General features: G+C 36.2%; 1 protein-coding gene across 1 annotated transcript in view; it reads right to left on the bottom strand.

Moving 5' to 3' along the window:
• The window catches only part of USH2A (Usher syndrome 2A (autosomal recessive, mild)), an 813932-nt gene that overhangs the window by 174343 nt on the left and 619389 nt on the right, over window positions 1-20200 (bottom strand). Inside the window, exons 48-49 of the mRNA XM_011987398.1 lie at window positions 17886-18054; window positions 5760-5978 (exon numbers count right to left, since the gene is read on the bottom strand). Of these exons, the coding sequence (XP_011842788.1) occupies window positions 5760-5978; window positions 17886-18054 (388 nt within the window). The remainder of the gene's footprint in view (window positions 1-5759; window positions 5979-17885; window positions 18055-20200) is intronic.

Below are 20200 nucleotides of genomic sequence, written 5' to 3'. Positions count from 1 at the left end.
TCCCAAATCATTGTGATACATTTTATAGCATTGATATATTACACTTTTCAAAAAAAAAATCATTATGTTATATGGAAATCTTCCAGGGAAATGCCTTTTCAATACCACCCTTATACCATGGACTTCTGTGATTATACTTCCCTCCGCAAAATTCCCAAATTCCCATCTTATGAAACAAACAGTGATAGTTATTTGTTTTACTGAAGTCAGAGTCCAGGACGTGAAAACTCAGTCTTGTGTTCTGAAACAATTTCAACTCAGAGTTTCACATCAAAGGCCGCATGGACAAAATTTATAATATAAATAAGTCAATATATTCCAAAGTCATCTCATGATCAGTTTCCCATGGCTAACAGAAAAAAATCTGTCCTCTTTGAATGAAACAGAGGTTTTAATTTTCACCTTTTCATACTAAGGGATATAATCAAGTCCAATCCAAGATTAATGGCATAAATGGTAAAGCCATATAAGCAAACACTAAGAAAAAAATGAGTAATAAATAGGCTTAAAATCTATTCAAAGAAAATGGCTAAGAATACATATCCACTGAAATGACGTGCATGACTTTCATCCCGAGATACCTGTATAACACTTCTACACAACTCATCTGCCCAGAGAGAGCACTAAAAACATAAACGCCACCCCAGCACTTCTGTTCCAACAGCATCTGTTAATTCACTCCATTTATAAAATACATATTGACAAAGACAACTGAACTGGGACCAGGGAGATTTGATTTGGTGTGAGAAAGTCAATTCAATGTGATTTTGTTAAAGGGCTCCTGCAGGCAAATAAAAGAGTTTAAGTAATAAAGTACATAAAGAGATGTTTTACGAGCCAGCCCGGTCTCGTGGCAGGCACACAATGCCAGCCAGCGAGAGAGGCCAGGCTTAGGAATGATATTATCAGATCCAAACCTGTATGTAGCAGGTATGCTGTTTGTCGCTAGGTTGAGGAGAAAAAGGGCCATATGGATATTCTGGAAGGTCATTAAGGTCACAGTCATTAGGGGTGACAGGAGTGAACGGCAGCAGAGAGAGGAAAAATACATGTGGAACCTGTCTATTTTCAGTGCAAACTGCAGGAAGGAAGGTCAAGAGAATAAAAAGAGATTTTTTTTTTCCTTTGTAAAACTATTATTCCTTCAGTCCACTATGATTATAAGAGTTGGCAGAGCTGTAGAATACCATAAAAAACTCTAGAGCTTATCTTGATTCACAGGAGTTGAGGGCTGTCACCACTTGTGTAAGAAATGTTTGACTGGCATGCAACATCATCTTGAAGTAAATAAAAAAGTGATTCTGAAATTTGAGTTCATGGATGGAGTTCAAGGGTGGATAAAATTACAAGCAAATTTTTGTGTGTATTCTATGCACTATTATTCAGAGTGAGGGTTTGTAACTTTCAAAATATTCAAAAGGAAAACAAATTAAGAACCACTGTCCTGGTGGACAGTAACCTCCATTCCCCTTCTTAGAACAGATGCATTTTATTTTATGCCAATGGTGTGCTGACTTCTCTTTCCTTCTCTTTTGCATTTGTTCTGCCACCTAAATTTAATCTTAAACTACAGGTCTTATCATCATATTGACTCTTCCCTGAGCGCTAAATAATATTCAAATCCTAATATTCAAATCCTTTTGCCTACTCAGATTTATCTCCTTTCTTCCTTACACAGGGTGTATACCTCTTGTAGTCCTCACTACTATTTGTATTTTACGGATTGCTGATTTCACAGTTTAGCTCAAGCCATACCTGCCAAAATCATACTCACTGTTTGAGATTCCAATCCAATGGAACAACCCCCTTCATTACTTTGACTGGAGTGATCTCTCAGTCTTAAGAATATGCATGCATTCATCCCTCTCTTACAGCCTGTGTATAACCTTGTAGGTACTTTTCTCCTTGATTAGGTTGTAAGTGCTTGAGGATAAAAATGGAATCTTGGCCATTTTTACACTTGCCAAGCACCAAGAATGATATATTGAATATGGTTATTACATAATACATATTTAACAATGGAAGGAGTATGGCAGTAGACGAATTCTTTTAAAAAGCTACAGATGAACAAACACACTAAAATCAAATATTTTGCTGTCATTTTTAAACTCTGATGTATTAGGGTATACAGGGGGGAACACTTTTGCATCCTCCCTGCCACCTTGGTTCTATCTTTAATAGACCTGTTATTAGTTACTTCACCTAAAGTAGGAGGAGAAGGTATTCAACAGGTTAGTCACAGTATAGGATAACTAATTAATTGCCATAATTTTCTAGTAGACATTACTATGACTTTAAGCATTGGTTCTCAAATTATGGTCTCAGGATCCTCTTATAAGCTTACAAATTATTGAGGACCCCAAATATCTTTTGTTTATATGGATTTTACCTGTTGATATGTACTGTGTTAAAACTTACAGCAGAAATTTTTGAAATATTTATTTATTAATGCATTTAGACATAAAAATAATAAATCCATAACCTGCTAACATATTTATGAAGCGCAAATATGGTTTTCTTTTTTTAAATTATACTTTAAGTTCTAGGGTAATGTGCACAACGTGCATGTTTGTTACATATATATACATGTGCCATGTTGGTGTGCTGCACCCATTAACTCGTCATTTACATTAGGTATATCTCCTAATGCTTTCCCTCCCTGCCCCCAACCCACGACAGGCCCCGGTGTGTGATGTTCCCCTTCCTGTGTCAAAGTGTTCTCATTGTTTAGTTCCCACCTATGAGTGAGAACATGCGGTGTTTGGTCTCAGGATCCTTTTATATGCTTACAAATTATTGAGGACCCCAAATACCTTTTGTTTATGTGGGTTTTAACTGTTGATAGGTACTGTGTTAAAACTTACAGCAGAAATTTTTGAAATTTTTTTATTAATGCATTTAGACATAAATATAATAAATCCATAACATGCTAACATAAATATGAAGCATAAATATGTTTTTCAAATAAAAAATAGTGAGAAGAATGACATTGTGCTTTATTTTTGCAAGCTTCTTTAATGTTTAGTTAAGAGAAGACAATTTAATTTTCTTTCTCATTCTGCATTTGATCTGTTGCAAATCACATCATGTAACCTCTGTAAAGCTCTGCTGTACACATACGAGAGAATGAGAATTAAAAAGGCATATAGTAGTTTAGTATCGCAGGCATACCTCATGTTATTGTGGTTTGATTTATTGCACTTTGCAGATACTGCTTTTTTTACAAATTGAAGGTTTGTGGCCGCCCTGAATTAAGCATGTGTATTGGTGCCAATTTTCCAATAGCATGTACTTGCTTCATGATTCTGTGTCACATTTTGATGATTCTCACAATATTTTAAGCTTTTTCATTATTATTATAAGAGAGAAAGCTTAGTTGATGAGTGTCCTGTGTGTACTGACTGCTTTACAGACCAGCCTTTCCCTTATCTTTCTCCCTCTCCTTGGGCCTTCCTATTCTCTGAGGCACAGCAATAATGAAATTAGGCCAATTAATAACCTTACAATGGCCTCTAAGCGTTCATGTGAAAGGAAGAGTCTCATGTCTCTCATTTTAAATCAAAAGCTAGGAATGATTAGGCTTATCGAGGAAGGCATGTTGAAAACCAAGATAAGCCAAAAACTAGACCTCTCATGCCCAACAGTTTGCCAAGTTATGAATACAAAGGAACAGTTCTTGAAGAAAATCAAAATACTCCTCCTCTTCTTCCCACACCTTCAACAGACCTTCTTCTCTTTTCTCTCCCACTCCTTCTCGAACATATCTTTTCCCCTGGACAATATCTCTTCATTACGTCTTATAAGGTATGTGAGCATGATGACCAATCTGGTGGGTCTTATGGCCTTCAACCATGGTCCCGTTAAGATTTCTATTTCACTTATCATGAATGATAAGTGAAACAGCCTTATTGCTGATATGAAGAAACTTTGAGTGGTCTGGATAGAAGATCAAATCAGTCACAACATTCCCTTAAGCCAAAGCCTAGTCCAGGTAAGGCTCTTACTCTCTTCAATTCTGTGAAGTCTGAGAGAGGTGAGGAAGCTGCAGAAGAATGGTTGGAAGCTAACAGAAGTTGGTTCATGAGGTTTAAGAAAAAAAAGCCATATCCATAACATAAAAGTGCAAGGTGAAGCAGCAAGTGCTGTTGTAGAAACTGCTGCCTCAAGTTACCCAGGAGACTTAGGTAAGATCATTGATGAAGGTGGCTACACTAAACAACAGATTTTCATTGTAGATGAAATAGCCTTGCACTGGAAGAAGATGCCAACTAGAGCTCTCATAGGTAGAGAGAAAAAGTCAATGCCTAGTTTCAAAGTTTCAAAGGACAGGCTGACTCTCTTGCTGGGGGGCGAAAGCAGCTGGTGTCTTTAAGTGGAAGCCCATGCTCACTGACCACTGCAAAAATTCTATGGCCCTTAATAATTATGCTAAATCTATTCTGCCTGTGCTTGTAAATGGAACCAAAAGGCTGTATGCTTACATATCTGTTTACAATATGGTTTACTATGTTTTTTAAGCTCATTATTGAGACCTGCTGCTCAGAAAAAATATTTCTTTTAAACTATCAATACTCACTGACAATGCATCTGGTCACCCAAGAACTCTGATGGAAATAGACAAGAAGATTAATGTTTACATGCCTATTAACACACCATCTATTCGGCAGCCCATGGGTCAAGTAGTCATTTTGACTTTCAAGTTTTTTTATTTAAAAATATATTTTGTAAAGCTATAACTGCCATAGAGAGTAATTCCTCCGATGGATCTGGGCAAAGTAAACTGAAAACTTAGAAAGGATTCACCATTTTAGATGCAATTAAGAATATTCATGATTCACGGGAAGAAGTCAAAATATCAACATTAACAGGAGTTTAGAGGAAGTTGATTCCAACCCTCATGGATCACTGAGGGGTTTTAGACTCAAAAAGAAAAAATAACTGCAGATGTAGGGAAATAGAAGGAGAACTGGAATTAGAAGTGAAGCCTGAAGAGGTAATTGAATTACTACAATCATAAAACTAACAGATGAGGAGTTGCTTCTTAAGGAGGAGCAAAGAAAGTGGCTTCTTGAGATGGAATCTATGCCTGGTGAAGATGCTGTGAACACTGACTTCATATTTTAATTTTCTTGTCTTTAAAATCCTCACCTCCAATAACATAAGTGTCAGGCCTCCCAAAATCTGGATCTGACTGTGTGGTATTTAGCAAGTGGAAACTAACATCTAATATCTAATATCTGAACTTCAGTTTCTTCATTTTTAAAATGTAGATAATAATAGTACCTATCATGTAAGATTATTGTGAAGATTATTTGAAGTAATAATATATAAAATATTGGTAGAGTGTCTTAGTATTCATTCAAAGATACTTATTGTTATTAATATTAGTGTTAGCTTCATACAGTAGAATAGGGAGTAAAAGAATTATGACACAATATCATTATAATAATTTTGTATACTATTTGCTAGGAAATATTCTCTTCATTCATAACCAATGCATTTATGTGTGGGATTTTTTTTTGGTGGACATGACCTTTTCAAGAGGAAAAATATTGATGTGATTTTATGAAATACATGAGATACATGTAAAAATTGGGAGATTACATTGTTATGTGTTAAACAGTATGTTCCAAATTATTGCATTAGATATAACCAATGTGAGCTTTAATTACTTATTTGTTTTATTTCTAGGGCAAATTTCTCACTCTCCCTGCTTCTCCGATCCTCCATCTACTGAAAGGTAGACCTGGGTCCCCTACCTGGAAGGCGATTGTATGCCACTCCTTCTTCTCCACCGCAACACTCTAAATCGTTGCTCACAATCTGTCTGCCACAGCACTGCTGGCCATGGCCATCATGAAGCCTCCCAGCACAGCAAATCTGGTTTCCTGAGGTGGAGTACGGCATTCTGCCACAGCAGGAATCACCAATGCCAACAGAAACCCGATTGTGCTGTTCATCTGGACAGCATACTTCACCTGTCAATTTAGGACAATAATAATCATTACATCAGTTAAAAAAATATGCTATGACTCACAATTAACTTTTATCACAATCATCTTGCGGATCCCAACTGATTGACAGAATTACTAGAGAGAATATTATCATATTGGAGTTGCAAAATTTCCAAATGACTCCAAAGTTTTTGTGTATAAACGTGTGTCAGATCAGATACACACAGGGCAACTTACAAGTAAGCCTATGTTGTCTATTTCCTCACCATCAGGTCTGGTGACATGGATTATGTGGCATTATAGAAAAACATCTAGGAATACTTTTTTGTTTTGAGTAATTTTCTTTTGGAAAGTAGGGTGGATTCAAAAACCAACTACTGATACATTTATTTTGCTTATGATTATAATTTCCTAAACCAAACTATATTTGGACAACCAAACAAAAATACTCCCATTAGGAAGGTTAATTATATGAGAGGAGGTAAAAAATACTGTATTTAAGTCAGTGTACTAGTACTTCTTTGGGTTATGTCACACACTGAATTTGCTACATTTCTCTTCACAGGACAGTCTGGGAAACCTGATATAAGAATAAAATAATCCAACAGGCGTGGTGCTTTACGCCTGTAATCCCAGCACTTTGGGAGGCCAAGGCGGGTGGATAACTTGAGGCCAGGAGTTAGAGATCAGCCTGGCCAACATGGTGAAACCCCATCTCTACTAAAAATAAAAAAAATTAGCCAGGCTTGGTGGTGCATGCCTGTAGTCCCAGCTACTCAGGAGGCTGAGGCACGAGAACTGCTTGAATCCAGGAGGCAGGAGGCAGAGCTTGCAGTGAGCTAGGATTGCTTCACTGCACTCCAGCCTGGGCATATCTAAAAAACAAAAACAAACAAACAACAGAACAGACTTAGATAATCTTTTGCCTGGTACCTTAAGATCAAAGGACTCAAATATTCTAAATACCAAGAGTTAGCTTCTTTGTTTGTTTGGTATAAAGACAACTCTAAAAGACAGAAAATTTTGTAAATGGCTTCCCTTAAGGATACTTTCAAAAGAACTAATAAAAACTTGGTGGATCTAAAATCCAAACTTCATTTTCCCTTCTCTATCTCATGACCCCACCGTGGTTGGCTTCCCTCGTGGCCCTCCGAACCCCGACTTCCTTCTCTCTCTTGTCCTGCTCCTCCTCTTCTTCCTAGACTTTCAACAGACCTTCTCCCCTTTTCTCTACCATTCTTTCTTGAACGTATCTTTTCCCCTGGACAACATCTCTTCATTATATAAGATATGTGAGTGTGAAGATCAATCTGGTGGGTCTTATGGCCTTCAAGCATGGTCCAGGTAAGATTTCTATAATCCAATTAATGACTTGTCAAGCTTTCTTAAGAAATGGCACAAATCCACTGAAGAATTTAGGACTGCCTTAGGGATTTGTAGTCCTGGACTTCCTCTTCTCAATTAGTTCACCTTTGGGTGAGCACTGGATATCCTAAAATTTGTTGAGTAAAAGCGAGATATACTGTTTACCAAAATGATATAAAAATATGGGACAAGATTTAACTATACATAGATATATAAGGAGTATAAAAAATGGGACAATAACTCTTAGCAGCTATCCTTGAGATCTTTTCTGTCCAAATTTATTGGTCAAAAATCCATCTCACTGGATGAATTGAACAAAATACTAGAAACATACAACTTACCAAGGAAACTACAAGAAAAAAGTTAAAATCAATAGCTCTTATGAATATTGATGCAAAAATCGTCAACAGAATACTAGAAAACTGAATTCAAAAGCACATTAAAATGATTCTGCAACATGACCAAGTGGGATATATTCCTGGAATACCAGGATGGGTCAATATATGAAAATTTAATCAATGTAACACATTATATCAATAGAAAAAAGGGAAAAAAAGAAACACATGATTATCTCAGTTGATGTAGAACAAATATTTGACAAAATTCAACCTCTTTCATTATAAATCCACTCAAGAAAATAGGAATAGATGAAAACTACCTCAACATAATCAAGAGTATATGAGAAACACCTATACCTAATGTCATACTCAACAGTGAAAGACTGAAAACTTTTCCTCTAAAATCAGAAACAAGAAAAGGATGCTACCCTTTGTCACTTGTATTCTACATAATATTGGATATTACAGCTAGAGAAATTAGGCAAGAGAAAAAAGATAAAAGGCTTCCAAATTGAAAGGGAAGAAGCAAAACTATGTGTTCTCAGAGAACATGACATCATATAGAGAAAACTCTAAAGATTCTTAAAAAAAAAACAAAAACAAAAACCTGTTACAACTAATAAACAAATTCAGCACAGTATCAGGATACAAAGTCAGCATAGAAAAACCAGGCATGTTTCTATACACTAAGAATGAATAATCTGAAAATAAAATTAATAGGATAATTTCATTTACAATAACATAAAAAAAATGAAATACTTAAGAATGAGCTTACCAAGAAAGTGAAAGACTGAAATACCACAAAATGTTGTTGAAAGAAATTAAAGAAGACAACCAAATGGAAGAACATCCCATGTTTATGGATTGGAAGCCTTAATATTGTTAAGATGCCAATACTGCTCGAGTGATCTACAGAATCAATTCGATCCTTATCAAAATCCCAATGCTTTTTGCAGAAACAGAAGAAACCATTATAAAATTCACATGGAATCTCAAAAAACTCCAAATAGTCAAAACAACATTGAAAAAGAACAAAGTTGGAGATCTCACACTTTCTGATTTCAAAACTTACTACAAAGTTATAGTAATCAAAAGTGTGTTCTGGCACAAAGGCAGACATATAGACCAACGCGATAGAACAGAGATCCTAAAAATGAACCCTTGCAAATATGGGCAAATGATTTTCAACATAGGTGCCAAGACCATTTAATGGGGAAAGGACCTTTTTTTTTTTTTTTTTTTTTTTTATGTTGGAAAAGTTGAATACCCACATGCCAAAGAATGATATTGAATCCTTACTTTATATCATATACCAAAACTAACTCAAAATGGATCAAAGATCTAGACATAAAAGCTAAAACTTAAAATTCTTAGAAGAAAGTAAAGGAGAAATTTCATGACATTGGCTCTGTCAATGATTTCTTGGCTATGACACTGAAAGCAGAAGCAATAAAGAAAAAAGACGAATTGGATTCATCATAATTAATATTAATAACTTTTTGGCATCGAAGAATACTATCAACCAGTGAAAAGGCAACTCATGAGAAAATATATTAAAATTATATATCTGATAAGGAAGTAGTATCCAGAATGTATAAAGAACTTCTATAACTCAAAAATATAAAACAAAGACCGTACTTTTTAAATGGGCAAATAACTTTAATAGACCTTTTTTTCAAAGAAGATATACAAATAGCCAATAAACACATGAAAATATGCTCAATATTAGTAATAAGTAGGGAAATGCAAATCAAAACCACAATGAGATACCACTTGATACTCATTAGGATAGTTATAAAAAAACATAAAATAACAAGCATCAGCAAGAATATGGAGAAATTGACACACTTGTGCATTGTTGTTGGGAATATAAAATGTTAAAATGTTCCACAAAACAGCATGGCAGTTCTTAAAAAGAAAATTAAACATAGAATTACCATATGATCCAGCAATTCCACTTCTGGGTATAAACTCAAAATAATTGAAAACAGGAGATTGAACAGAAATTTGTACATTTATACATTAATGTTTATGGCAGCTTTATAAGGAAGTAGTATCTGATAAGGAAGTAGTATCCAGAATGTATAAAGAACTTCTATAACTCAAATTCCATTTCAGTTCATCTGTTGAGAAGAGATCCACTTTGTAAATGAGATACCAGCATTAAATGTGAACCTGACAGTCTCTTTCTGTAAATCCCAGGAGAAGAAGGCCTGGTCTATCATTTGGTGGTGCCACCAGCTAATTACCTGATGCCTTTGTGATCAACATCTCTGACTTTGAATGTGTCTCCAAGATCCTCTGGGGCAAAAACTGCTCAGATGTGGGATTCATACAGGATGCTAACCCCTTAAAGATGTCTATCAATCTGGCTATGCATTTCTTGAAACTGGCCCGAAATCTACTGAAAAGAACAATATTTAATAACTTGGTCCATTGTATCTACATACCTCCAGAAAGTTATCTCAGTTGGCATAATACCTCATTATCCCCTGTACCAGTGCTTATAGTTCACTGTTCACTCTATCAAAATGACAAAAGACTTGTGTACCACTTTGGACAAGATTTAAGTGTCATTGCTTTGTACAAGATTTAAGTGTCATTAACAAGATTGCACTCCCCCATTTCCCTGTAGTTCCCAACCCTAATACCATCCTACTGCCACTCCCTGAGGCAGCTGCTTAATTTATAGCAGATCTATACTTAGAATTTTTTTCATATATTTTTGCACTCCTGCTCACAGTATATTTTTTGTTTCATTTGTGACAGTTACTCCCCAAGAGTTTATAACAACGCCTTCTTAATTCTCACAATTGCTTAACCATTACCTTACTGTGGTAAGCACAACATGGCCTCCCAAAGACATCCACATCCTCATCCCTGGAGCCTGTAACTATGTTATGTTACATGGCAAAGAGGAAAGAAGACAACAGATGTGATTAATTTTAATAATATGATGTGAGAAATGTTCAACTGGTCATTATTGGCCTGGAAAATGGAAGGGGTCCACAAGCCAAAGAATGTAAGCAGCCTCTGCAAGGTGGAAAAGGCAAGAAAATGGGTTCTTGCCTCCAGAAGGGAATGCAGCTCTTGTTAACTTCTTGGTTTTAGCTCAATGAGACCCATTTCAAACTTCTGATATTGAGATGTATAAGGTAAGTTTGTGTGGTTTTAAGCCACAAAGCTTCTGGTAATGAGTTATAGCAGCAATAGGAAACAAACTGAGTGATATTTAATTTCCTCTATCAGATTCAACTGTTGTACAATATATGAATGATCATCTGTCATGCTCTCCAGATAGTCTTGAAAAACTGATTCCCTCTATTTGTCAACAGTGGTAGCATACAATCGACATAAAGTCTCTAAATGTCAATTTTGTCAGCACAAAGTGCTTTTACTAGGACTTAAATTCTAGGCTGTGACAGTTTGCAAAATGGAAAGTCCTTTGCTCCTCAAAGTTTGGAAGCTCTTCATGACTTTCCCTGGCTAGTTGCTAAAAGTCAACTTAGAGAATTGCTTGGCCTCATAGAATCAACAAGGATCCTTGGTTTCATAGGATCTCAAGGGTCACTAGATGTTTGAATCTTAGCTTTTATGAACTGGCTATCCCTTTATATGATCTGATGAAAGTGGACACCCCTGAGTCCTTGCTCTGGAATGATTCATTAGAAACTTTGCCATTTAAAGGGGGCCTGTTAGTCCCCTTTACTCATGTGCTCCCCAATTACTAAACATTTTTTTTTTCTATTTGGATATAAAAGATTGGGATAGCTTTGGGTATTATAACTCAGCAGCCCAATGGACATCAGAAACATTAATATCTCGCTAACATTCCTAAAGTTACTTAATGAAGGTCAAACAACTAAGACGTGAAAGAAATGGGATGTGGAGCCAGGAAGTTTGACTCCAGAACCAATATCTTATCCACTAATTACTCAGCATCAAACCACTGAAACACTACACAAAACTTATTCTTTCACAAGAATGTGATCATTAAATATTACTTGAAATAGTCATCTGACTAAGACATTTTTGCTTTCTTTCTTTTAAAAATAGGGATGTTCGTTGTAATTTTAATGGAAATATATTTGCTATCTTTCTGTTCTACCAATATATGAGAAAAATATATTAAGTCATTCATACACAATAATCACATTATTATAAAACACACCATCTCTAAGAGCTCACCCTAAAATTTAATCATGAAAATTCCTATTTTGATTAGCTGCGTGTCTTGGCCATGTTTCTATGTCCCATTTTTCCCATGTGTAAAATGGAAATAGAATTCTAAGGCAAAGTCTTTTAAAAATATTTTATTTAAAAAATATTCTTCAGGACCATTACTTTTTTTGGGTGCACACTTCCATGAATTTTAATGAAGAGACACCACTAGGATACAAAAGAGTTTCATCACCCCCCGGAACACCCTCATGCTATCCCTGTATAGTCACATTCCCTTCTCATCAATTACCCTTGGCAACTGTCGACTTTTATCTCCAAAACTATGGCTTGTCTTGTATAGTATGTCATGTAAATGCAGTCTCACAGTTCGTAGCTTTTTGAGACTGGTTTATTTCACTGGGCATGATATCTTCTTGGCACTTATCAATACTTTGTTCTTTTTTATTGCTACATAGTATTCCTTTGTTCCACAGTTTGCCCATTTACTCACTTAGGGACATTTGAATTGTTTCCAGGTTTTGGCAGTAATGATTATAGCTGCGGTAAACATTCATGTGCAGGTTTTTGTGTGAACATAAATTTGCTTTTCTCTAGGGTAAATATCCAGGAATGGATCAAGACATACTCAGGATTTTCTCAAAATACGAATTTCTAGAATTCAGGAGACACTTGGCTTAGTCAATTATCTTTGAAAAGATCCTATAATATGGTATCTCTAAGTAAAAGGGAACTTAGTAAAAGTTTCCATGATGATGCTGCCAGAGACCAATGAAGGAGCAATGAGCTTATTGTAAACAGTAAAATTACTGTATTTGTTATGTTCCTCTGGGTAAAATAACTCTGCTTGGTCTGAAATGCAGTTGCCATATTTTTTGTCTTTACATTCAGAGAACATAATGTCCCTCTTTGGTAAACTTTAAGATAATGTATCCCATAGTACAGGGCAACATCAGGTAATTAAACACCACTTAGGACAATGGTGAGCTTAGAGGAAACATAGTGTACACATCTACATGGGGAAAGCCAACACTTTTTTTAAAAGCCTCTTTTGAGCATAACAAATGTTAACTGGTTTAGATATTATAGTCATATTTTTCTGAATCCCTCAGAATCTTATTCAGTTACCGACAGAAGAAAAGACTTCAAAAAAAAAAAAAAAAAAAGAAAAGAAAGAAAGAAAGATGTGTATTATATCAATGAGAAATAAAACTAATTTCTTTTCCTCAGAAAAGGGCTATTAGACATAAGATACAAGGATCAGTCACCTTCTCATTAACCTCTCAAAATGAATCTATTTCAGGCCAAACTGGAAAATGTTTTCTCTCTAAAAACTACCATGCAGTGTAACAGTTAATTGTTATTCTTATCAAAGAATGACCCACATTAACATTTACTTGGGGTCATTAGCATATTTATAAAAAAGGGAGAGAAATGAGCATTCTTTTCTCTTCTGCTCTTTGTTATGGGGTGTTATGGAAGAAAGTTGTGAGAAAAAAAATAAAGTACATATTTACCAGTATTTCAGACTAATCTATAAATATCAAAATGCCTATACCCATCTTGGTCTTGAACTGGCAGACTAGTGACCAGATTTAAATCACATTTACATGCAACAGGATTTGGGACCATTGTGCTTTTTTCCCCTCAATGTAACCAGTGTTAAACTAGTTAACAAAGACCACGGGGGGCTGAGGACAGAGGTCACAAAATTATCTCTTCATTTAGGTACAGTGAGATTAATGATTGGAGGAAAACACTCTTTGATTATTTCATGAGATTGCTTTTTTCCTTTTCTCTTCACCAGGGTAGGCATTCTAATATTATGAAAAATGAACTACTTAAAAAAGAATCAAAATTTGGGGCATGCTCAATGGTTTGGTAGATATTAAAATGCTTTAGGTGTTCGGAAACATGTATTTATAGATATAGACAATAAATATTTATAAAACCCTTGGTCTAAAAATTAATTATTAAAAGGCTTATATAATATCAATGACAACTTCTGAGCTTCCACGAGTTATTTCATTTTTAAGAAAAATGTTAAATTTTATTTTGAAACCTAACAAAAGTAGATTGTGCTGTCAGTTCAAAATCTGACTACTTGTGTTAGCATTGAGAAAGTCACAGGCAAGTGTCCTGAGTTAGTAGCAGTGATAGATGTAAATAAATATTTTTCATTAGTTTTAAGGGACAGAGGACATTTTGCAGACTTTGAATAGTTGGTTGCAAATCATAACATCAAAAACTTTAATGTGATGTGGAAATGAAAACCCTATTATTTAGTTCCATGATCAACTTGGTCCACTGGTGTGAAGAATGGTAGGAATTGAACAACACAAAATGTCCATCTCATCACTGTAGTTATAATTTCATAGCAATTATTTGTAAGCAAGGGCAGATATGAACCATACATGAAAACTCCCCAAATGCAACTTATTTTGAGAAAGTAAAGCATTTAACAGTATTTGATCTATTGTTGACATTGTGAGCTGTAGTATGAAGAAGTTTAACAGTTTTCTACAAAACTCTTATTTCCATACACATTTTTACTTTTTCTAACTTGGAAAATTTGGTTTACTATAACTTATTCAAGTTTGAAATATTTTTGATAGAGAAATAACAGCACTGCTATAAAAAATGTATGTTTTTTTCTATGAATTGTAAGGAAAAATAATGAGTGAAGGTTCTCTGCCTTGAGTAAACTTGAGCAGTATTTAATCAGGACACCTGAAACCACCTTTGCAAAAACTATGACAGTAAGAAAATTCTGACACTGGAAAATTATGACAGTGAAAAAAATTTGACCTAACCAATTCCATCTTGCTTCTAGTCTCCAAGCTACCCTTGTCCATTCCCTGGCATAGGCCAAGATAACTATGGGAGGTGTTTAGTTTACAGTTAAACTTCGAAACAATGATGACAGTCCTTTCCTGAAACAAACTTGCTCTTTGCTTGGGGGACAGAGCACCTTTGTAAAATTAACAAATTAGCCACAAGGAACTATGGCTCAGGTGTTCATGCCACCAGAGGCCACACGATTCCTAACCTTCTCAACTGCTTCCATAGATAACGTCACGTCACTATTGTAAAACCTAAGATTAGTATTCAAGGTATTTTTTACTCTTTATTCTGATGGACCAGCTAGCATCACCCAGACCAGTAAACTGGCTCATCTGATCCTGTAGTCCCCATCCAGGAACTAAGGGCGAGGAGACAGCTCTCACTCCCTATAATTTTATCCCCAACCAATAAGCATCCCCCATTTCCTAGCCCTATGCCTACTTCACTATCCTAAAAAAACCCTAGGTTGGGCCAGGCGTGGTGGCTCAGGCCTGTAATTCCAGCACTTTGGGAGGCCAAGGCAGGCGGATCATCTGAAGTTAGGAGTTCGAAACCACCCTTACCAACATGGAAAATGCCCGTCTCCATTAAAAATACAAAATTAGGTGCGGTGGCACATGCCTATAATCCCAGCTACTCGGGAGGCTGAAGCAGGAGAATCGCTTGAACTTGGGAGGCGGAGGTTGCAGACAGCCGGAGATCAAACCATTGTGAGAGGTGACAACGTGGTAGCAGCCCTCATTCTTGGCGCCTTCTCGGCCTCGGCGTCCACTCTGGAGGCCTTGAGGAGCCCTTCAGCCCGCCACTCCACTGTGGGAGCCCCATTCTGCGCTGGCCGAGGCCTGAGCTGGCTCCCTCTGCTTGCGGGGAGGTGTGGAGGGAGAGGTGCGGGCGGGAACCGGGGCTGCGCACGGTGCTCACCGGTCAGCGTGAGTTTCTGGCGGGCGCGGGCTCCGCGGGCGGCACTATGAGAGGCGGCCAGCACTGCCAGCCCCCGGGCAGTGAGGGGCTTAGCACCCAGGCCCTTTCCACACTGTGGAAGCTTTGTTCTTTCAGTCTCCGCAATAAATCTTGCTGCTGCTCACTCTTTTGGTCCGCACCGCCTTTATGAGCTGTAACACTCACTGGCCAAGGTCTGTAGCTTCACTCCTCAGGTCAGCGAGACCACGAACCCACCCAGAGGAATGGACAACTCCGGACCGGAGGAACGAACAACTCTGCGCGGGAGGAACCAACAACTCCGCACGGGAGGAAGGAAAAACTCCAGATGAGTCACCTAGCTGTAACACCGCGAGGGTCCGCGGTTTCATTCTTGGAGTCAGTGAGACCAAGAACCCACCAAATCCGGACACAATTGCACTCCGGCCTGGGCAACAAGAGTGAAACTCCACCTCAAAACAAACAAAAAGCGAAAAAACAAAAACTAAAGAACTCTAGGGTTTCTTTTTTCTTTCTTTTTTTTTTTTTAAAGACATAGTCTTACTCTGTTGCCCAGGCTGGAGTGCATTGGCACAATGAAACCTCTGCCTCCCAGATTCAAGTGATTCTCCTGCCTCAGCCTCCCGAGTAGCTGGGATTACAGGCACCTGCCACCAGGCCCAGCTAATTTTTTGTATTTTTTTTTTTACAAGAGATGGGGTTTTGCCATGTTGGCCAGGCTGATCTTGATCTCCCGACTTCCGGTGATCACCCGCCTCGGCCTCCTGAAGTGCTGGAATTACAGGTTTAAGTAAACCACTGCGCCCAGACAAACCCTAGGTTTTGAATTTTCTGGGAGACTGTTTTGAGTAAAAGTTCCTATCCTGCTTAGCTGGCTCTGCATTTATTAAGCTCTTTCTCTATTGTAGTATCACTGTTTTGGTAAATTGGCTCTATCTGTGCAATGGGCAAGATGAACCCATCGGGTGATGACACACCTTCTATATTTGCTCCAGTATTTTGCAAAAAAGACACTGGGTTAGACAGTGTCTCATTTCACATGGCTTTGGATGGATATAGTTATATTGAATATAAGGTACATGAACCAGATGTTGGGCATAAATTTCACCCTAAATTAGATATCTCAAAGCATTCAACTTTCCTACAGCCTCCAATAAACTTAGCTTTCTTGTCTTTCTCCAATATCCATTTCTTGCTCTTTAAAGAAGATATCAGTATCAAACTGAAGTAGTAGGAAAAAATTTGCATTCTCAGTTACTTTTGTATTCTCAATTACTTTTGCAGGATAAATTGTAATCAACAGTGGTAGTAATGAAGAAGTGTAGAAGTCTTAAATAGTCCTTTTAAAAAAATTGTCAACACATGTTGATACTTTTTGGTTAAAGAGTCAATAAAGTACTCAAAAGAGCATAGATTTAGAAAAGACATACCTATATTCACATTTTAGTTCTTTCACTTCTATTCACTTCTGCGAATCTGGATATGTTATTGATCCACTCTAAAATAGTTTCCTTACTTGTAAACTGCAGAGAAAATACCAATTTCCTAGAGTTGTGAAGATTCTATAACGTATCCCTATGTAAAGCCTTTAATACAGTGCCTGTGAGAGACTTGGTACTTTAAAAATGCCGGTTGTTATTAGCATCATTCCCAATTATATTCACTAGGCATTGCTTTATGTAGTTGAAATTTGGAGCAAAATGGTTAGCTAAGTTGGCTAATACTAAAAAGGGAGGAAGGAAAAAAATCCAGTTTGCCACCCTTTGCAGCATTCTTCCTTCCCTTGCCTGACTTATAATGACGAGAGAATACTGCCAGTGGTCTAGAATTCTTAGACAAATGAAATTTGCAGTTACAATCTCTCCAGGAACAATGCATGTGTAGTTCAGATTAGAAATGGAGGAAGTGGAGAACAGCTTCATGGAGTGGAACAGTCAGCAATTCACAGACTTAATAGTGAAAATATATAGTCATGTTAATTAAAAAAAACCACAAGATAAAAGGAGTTAACCAGATCTCCAGATTTATTTCTTTATGTAGTAGGTATTGTAAATTCCTTCTGTTCTCTCGTTTTCTAATATTTAGCCTTGCTTATATTTGAACAAGGCAGAAGGAAGAAATAATATTTAGAGCAGGCTATTGGCTATGTGTTTGTGGTTCATTTTTTGTTGAGGGAGAGGTGTTTGAAATAGTTCACTGACATGAACAACGTTTTTATGTTTTCAGGTTCCTAAAGTTTTTGAGTACACCTGGAAATAATCCTCACCTGGTAGAATTCTAGCGTAATACCCAGAGCAGCACTGATGGTTTGGTTGTGCCTCCTGTATTCGGCCACCACAACAAACTCCGGTAGAATTCAGAACAAACGGGATATACTTTTCTTCACAACAGAGGTGTCCAGGCTTGGGGTTATAGAGCACTCCGTTACAACAAACCTGAAAGTTTGAAATCAGTTTTAAAGAAATATCAGTTTAGTTAACAGTATTATGTCACTCTATCTCATGTAATATAATTGTTTTCTTATACAGCATAGAAGATCTGAGACCATATTACTCATATTTCATTGGTTTAAAAATGTATTTTTGAGGATCGTTCAAATTTTTTAACTGTTATTTGATAGAATGCAGTTTTTTTGAAGTCTTCAACCATGTTTTGTGCTCTATTACAATACTCTAAGTATGAATTGTCTTTTGAATGTCAGTGTTTCTGAGTTAAAGATGTTCAGAATTGTAAATAAACAATTTCCTTCATATTTATATATATATTTTTAAATGATTGTTTAATTTTAAAAACACCACATCCATGGATATTGTCTTTTATTGATCCTTTTTCAAAATAAATTGTGTTTTTTCTTGTAATTTATATGATCACTCATTGATGAACCCAATCTTCAGACAAGGCAATCACAACAGAGTCCAATATTTACATGTATATGTGTATATATACATATCTCATAAGACACTACCTTTAAAAAAGGATATCTATATGGAAATTAATTTTGAAAACCCCCTTTAACTCTGTTTTCTTTAGGAACTGTGAAAAAAAATTATGTGCTTGAACAATCAAATAATTATTTGCATACTCACTTGAGGTCTGAGAGACTGACACAGTGTATATACAACAAATCAAACAATGAATACTTGCTAAAACATAGCATCAGAACCCATACTTGGCATAAGTTACATTAATTGGCTAGACATTTCCTGTGGTAGGCAAAAGCAACCACTATGAGGCATCTCCCATTTTTCTTTTTCCTCATTGCTACCTTCAAAGTGTATCAACATTTGAACCAATTCAACAAAGAACAGTAAAATGTAGAAGCTCTAAGTCTTCAACAAAGCCACTAGTCTAGTATTTCATTCATTTTCTAAAAATTATCTAAAAGCAAAGAAATTCAGCTCTTAAATTCAAAGTCTACCACTGTGGTCCTCAGGCAGCCTTGCTAACTCAACTGTAATGAATTTCTTTCTTTGGGTTTAGTTACTGGCAATAAGGATTCAAAATTTTTCTAATTGCAAGGATAAATTAAGCGACAGCTCTCTTTGCTGCCATATTCTGTGTGAAAAGTAAATTTCAGAATCTTCTCTGTGAAAAGTAAATTTCAAAATCATGTCCCATTTTAAGAGTTAAGCAAGGAATATTCTCTATGTTTTATTTGGGATTTGTGAATGATGGTAAAGGTAAAACAGCACGCACCTCCCTCTTGTTTTACAACGGTGGCCTAAAATCTTGCCATTTGTTTTTTGATCTTAAAACATTTATTAAAGTCCCATTCACATAGAGTTAGTTTCTGGACAAAAACATATCCAATATTTCAGCAAGTTTATCCAGTACTTATCACTTTCTTTTGAAATTATTCCTCAAATATTTACTTAGTGATGGGCCATTAGAACTGGCTCACTTCTATGTTTTCATTATCAGTGCTTTCTTGGGCTCCTTCAGCCAGGTAAAACACATGCCTTTCTTCTAAGCCACCCTGGTTCAGATCATTGACGGGTCCCAAAGGAGACTTTTTCAAGTGATTATTTCTCTTAGGAGTTCTCTCCATAAACAGAAAATTTCCTAATCAAATTCAGTTTTTGAATTGTCGATATATATATAATATATATGTTTTGATATATATAAGATATATTTCAGTTTTGATATATATAAGATATATATCTTTTATTATATAAAATTTCATAATAAAAATAAATATATTAAATATGTTTAATACATATAAATATATGCATTAAAATATATACATTTTTTATTATATAAAATTTTAATAATGCCTTAAACAAAGTCTTATTTTTATTGTTGGGATTAAAGAGGCAACACAAATATTGCAGCGAAAGACAATAGAGGAAGTCAATTAAATTAAACAAAATTGTGAATTTCATTTGGGGCTAGGTATTAACATATATTTCCTAGCATGAAAGATTGGAGAGAAGTAGGAAAGAGACATTTACCGTAGATCTAAAGGTGAGTGAGTTCTCACGAGATCTGATGGTTTAAAACTGTGTGGCAGGTCTCCCCTTCGCTCTCTCTCCCTCCTGCCATCACATGAAGAAGGTCCTTGCCTCTCCTTCACCTTCCACC

The sequence above is a fragment of the Mandrillus leucophaeus genome, unplaced genomic scaffold, assembly GCF_000951045.1.
Source record: "Mandrillus leucophaeus isolate KB7577 unplaced genomic scaffold, Mleu.le_1.0 Scaffold309, whole genome shotgun sequence".
Lineage (NCBI taxonomy): Eukaryota > Metazoa > Chordata > Mammalia > Primates > Cercopithecidae > Mandrillus > Mandrillus leucophaeus.
The sequence above is the reverse complement of the archived record's forward strand: the minus strand, read 5'-3'. Positions and strand labels throughout refer to the sequence as shown.